The following is a 4,269-nucleotide window of genomic DNA, read 5'->3' as shown; positions in this document are numbered from 1 at the left end:
AAAAAAATAGTGCGCTTGGAGAATCAGGAACTCCGTACTATTCCAATTGTCTAGAATTATCAGCAGCAAAATATCTGGCAACAAAAAGCTCTTACAAAACATATGGGACTGAATTATCAAATTGTTTACAATAAGGGCACTGACAATTTTGCTGCTGATGCATTATCTACAAGGCTAGCTAATACATGTCTTCCATATGTCTAGAGCACAACCTATGTGGATGGAAGAGATTGTAGCCAGTTACTCTCAAGATGATAAGTCAACTGAGCTACTCAGTGGCGGAGTCAGGATTCGAGTATAGGGGGGCCGAGTACATATATTGATCTAATCTTATTGGTAATTACTCATCACTGCTACTAAAATTGTCGATCATTGGGGGGAGGGGGGGGGGGGGGCAGGCCCCTGCTCGTTCCCCCTGGCTCCGCCCCTGGAGCTACTGCGACAAATGTCTGTCAGTCCATCTGCTAAGCCTAACTATTAGCTCGTCCAAGGTTTAATTATGAGCTTTTTTATGGTACCCTACACTGCTAAGGGGGGACGGAGCAGTATAAAATCATCAACCGTTGATTTTGTGAGGGTAATTTAGTCAGTTTCAGCCCATCAGCGATCGGTCTGTTCGTTGTACTTGGAAAAAGAAAAATCGCGGGCACAGGGCCGTCGGTCGTCGCCCTGCTCGCCGCCGACTGCGCCATCAACGAACTCGCCGTCGTATCGCTGTATCCGCGAGTGCTCCAGCCACCACCCTCCGCCCGCGCGCGTCGACCTCGCTGCTTCGAGTCGCTGCATATCCAGCCGCATCTCCCGCCAGGGCACACATTGCCCGCACACCGTCACACGCACGGCTTCGTCCTCGTCAGTACAGGCTACTCCCCGTAGACAAAAAGTGTAATGGCTCGGACAACTGTACCATCCTGCTGGAGTGCCTGACCATTAGCATGGCCGAGGAAAGGGACGCGACTCCCTGAAGAAGACGACATGCATCAGCGCCCGCGCGACAGAGGAAGGGGTGGATGCGAGACCTGGGCTCCGACGGGCGCGTGCCGGCGTGCGTGCAACCATGCGGGAAATGGAAGAGGAAGGGCTGACTTCGTCGGGACTCGGGAGGCAGGACGATTTCTCTACCTCCCTAAATTACCGTCACAGAACGTGTGCTGCTGCAGGCCGAGCGCACAGTGCCACTGAATACTGCCGGGGATGGTGCTACTCCAATTGAGCGGTATAGATGGATGACCACCGTTGGATTTCGAGAATAGAGGGTCCATATTGATTACCGGGTACTGTAAAAGAGCTCTTAATTATATATATACTCCTACAAAGGGCGTATATGGATCGGTAATAGTCTGGATCTTCAGAATAAGGTATTCTCTGCTGTTTATGACAGTCCAGTTGGGGCCCCAATTACTAGGTGCTCTGCTTCCATGAATTAATCTGGCCGCTGATGTGATCCCCATCCATATCCATTCCCGGCTTACTATCTTGGCTTGCTGTTGTCAAACAGAAAAAGTGTTGGTCCGCCGCCTATCAATCATCATCATTCTGATATTCTGATATAAACTCCATAACTACTCTTCCCTTGACATCGACCGTGTTCTTTGCTCCGGTGTTTTTTCACCCGCGAAAATTAATTAACCTCCTTCACTCGAATCCAGGTTGATGAAATTCGATCGAAATGTGTCGAAAACGCACGGAAATTTTTGACCAAAACAAAAGCATCCACACCTGGCAAACAAAGTCCTTGAGGCTGTGTTCGGTTGGCATGATTTTGAAGGGGTTTGGCAGGGATTAAATCTCATACAAGTCAAATCCCTGCCAAAACCACTCCAATCCCCTTGAGACAGGGCGTAACCGAACAAAGCCTGAGGAGTCCAACGGGCAATGGCCGGTCGGCGGTTGCTTGCCGTGCGGTGCTTGCTGCAGGGAGCTTTCGCGCCACCTCGCTGTCGTGCAACTTGTAGCACCGGTGCGCTCACGACACGTAGGAGGCCGGATAATCTCGCCTCTCTGCCAGAAAACAAGCAAGTTAACGTAGTTGTCGCGTCTTGGGCTGCTCGTCTCTGCCGATACTTCACACAAGAAAGATGAGATCGCCGGCAACTCTTCCACTACTATCTTCCGATCGTTTGGTCGCCATGGCGCCGTGACCTCGCCGTGCTTCAGCGATGGCCCCGCGCTGGACCTCTGATGACCAGACAAGACGGACCGACCGCACCGTGACTCCGACAGCCACTCCGTGGTGGTAATCAGTTCAGTGGAGTGCCGCCACCGTCGATCAAAATCTTTGACCTCCCGCATCCACCGCCAGTTCTGTCTCCCTGCAAGCAAATCTCAGCCGCCATTGCTCAGCTTCTGAGCAGCGGAGCGGATCCGAGATGGAGCCCATCCCTCTGCTCACGCCGTACAAGATGGGCCAGTTCGAGCTGTCGCACCGGGTCGTGCTGGCGCCCATGACGCGGCAGCGCGCCTACGGCGGCGTGCCGCAGCCGCACGCCGCCCTCTACTACTCCCAGCGCGCCACCCCCGGCGGCCTCCTCATCTCCGAGGCCACGCGCGTCGCGCCGGCAAGGCAGGACGAGGAGCCGGCCTCGTTCAGGGACATGCCGGGGGTCTGGGCGCCGGAGCAGGTCGAGGCGTGGAGGCCCGTGGTCGACGCCGTGCACGCCGAGGGCGCCGTCTTCTTCTGCCAGCTCTGGCACGCCGCGGCCGCCCCCGGCGACGCCGTCAGGGAAAGGCAGCAGGTGAGCCCGCAGATGAGCTATGATGGCCGCCGCGAGGAGCTCACGTCGCCGAGGAGGGTGGCAGCTGAGGACGCGCCCGGCGTCGTCGACGCGTTCAGACGCGCCGCCAGGAACGCCATCGATGCCGGTGCGCGCGTGGGAGACCGTCGTTTCAGTTTTCTTTTTCGAGCTCCCCTGTTTCACTTCTGAAATCAGACACCAACCGTGCCGTGCCATGGCAGGCTTCGACGGCGTCGAGCTCCAAGGCACCAACGGCTACTTCGTCGTCGACGGCGGTGGCCCGGAGAGTCGCTGCCGGTTCGCGCTGGAGGTGGTGGACGCCGTGGCGCGGGAGATCGGCGGCCACCGCCTGGGCCTGCGACTGGACCAGTTCACCGCAGAGCCGGACGAGCACGCGCTGGCGCTCCATGTCGTCAGCCGGCTCAACGACCTCGGCGTGCTCTACTGCCACATGATCGAGCCCAAGGTGGACGGCCGGCGGCGCGTGTCCCGGCGGCTGCTGCCTTACAGGGAGGCGTTCGGCGGCACGTTCATCGCCAGCGGCGGGTACGGGCGGGAGGAGGGCGACGCGGCCGTCGGCGAGGGGTACGCCGACCTGGTGGCGTACGGGCGGCTCTTCCTGGCGAACCCGGACCTGCCGAGGAGGTTCGAGCTCGGCGCGCCGCTCAACGACTGCGTCAGCGCCACCTTCTACGGCGCCGGCGCCGGCGCCGCCCACCCCGCCGTCGGATACACTGATTACCCGTTCCTAGAATGATCGATGATTGTGCTCGGATGTTCTTTTCGGCGTAAACAATCGACCATGATTTGCCTCCTCAGTGTTGTATATATGATAGTACTAATTTTATGGGGATTAAGTTCATCAATCACCATGATTTGCCTCAATGTTGTATATATGATAGTACTAATTTTGTGGGGATTAAGTTCATCAATCAATTCGACCGTCTTGTTAATTTGTACTACTAATTGGTACTTCCTCCGTTTCTAAATATAAGTCTTTTTTAGAGATTTCAACAAATGGCTACATACGAAGCAAAATGAGTGAATGCACACTTTAAATTATATCTACATACATCCGTATGTTGTAGTCTATTTGAAATGTTTAAAAATATATTTAGAAACGGACGAAGTGCCTGTTTAGCAATATGTACATCCCTTGAAAATTGAATTTGGATCGGTCGATTTTTCTAACCGTTGATTGCTGCTCCCAAGACTCATGCTCATTTTTTTTCTTGTTTTATCTTTGAGAAATAATTTTTTTCTTGTTCTGTGGTATGTCTTGTTTCGGGCTCGAAAATTTTGACTGGCCACAGTTTTCGGTCAGATAATTCTTCAAGGGCTGAAGCCCAGTTAGCTATGCTACCGAGCTAGCTCTAGTTAGCCCATCTGACGACCCAGCCCTCCCCTCTCTTTCTTTGTTTTTTTTCGTTTTTTATGCATCTTTCTTCTTTTTTCTTTTTTAGTTTATTCTTATGTGTATTTTTTGGGATATTAGGCGAGTGTAAATGTATTTATGCACTGATCGTCCTGTTCG

At 53.9% G+C, this 4,269-nt stretch overlaps 1 protein-coding gene across 1 annotated transcript; it reads left to right on the top strand.

Moving 5' to 3' along the window:
• The first annotated feature begins 1,994 nt into the window (after positions 1-1,994).
• Positions 1,995-3,694, top strand: LOC125521935 (12-oxophytodienoate reductase 1). Its single transcript, XM_048687003.2, has 2 exons — positions 1,995-2,862; positions 2,957-3,694. The coding sequence occupies exons 1-2, from the start codon at positions 2,370-2,372 to the stop codon at positions 3,490-3,492; spliced, it is 1,029 nt and encodes a 342-aa protein (XP_048542960.1). The 5' UTR covers positions 1,995-2,369; the 3' UTR covers positions 3,493-3,694.
• Positions 3,695-4,269: the final 575 nt, after the last annotated feature.

The sequence above is a fragment of the Triticum urartu genome, chromosome 7A, assembly GCF_056163025.1.
Source record: "Triticum urartu cultivar PI428250 chromosome 7A, HENAU_Tu73, whole genome shotgun sequence".
Lineage (NCBI taxonomy): Eukaryota > Viridiplantae > Streptophyta > Magnoliopsida > Poales > Poaceae > Triticum > Triticum urartu.
Note: the sequence above shows the minus strand (reverse complement) of the source record. Positions and strands in the feature narration are given on the sequence as shown.

Excerpts from the sequence above, each read along its gene's own strand:
- LOC125521935 (XM_048687003.2), top strand. The coding sequence starts at position 2,370 with ATGGAGCCCATCCCTCTGCTCACGCCGTACAAGATGGGCCAGTTCGAG. Across the intron at positions 2,863-2,956 it reads CAGGAACGCCATCGATGCCG|GCTTCGACGGCGTCGAGCTC; the intron begins GTGCGCGCGTGG and ends GTGCCATGGCAG.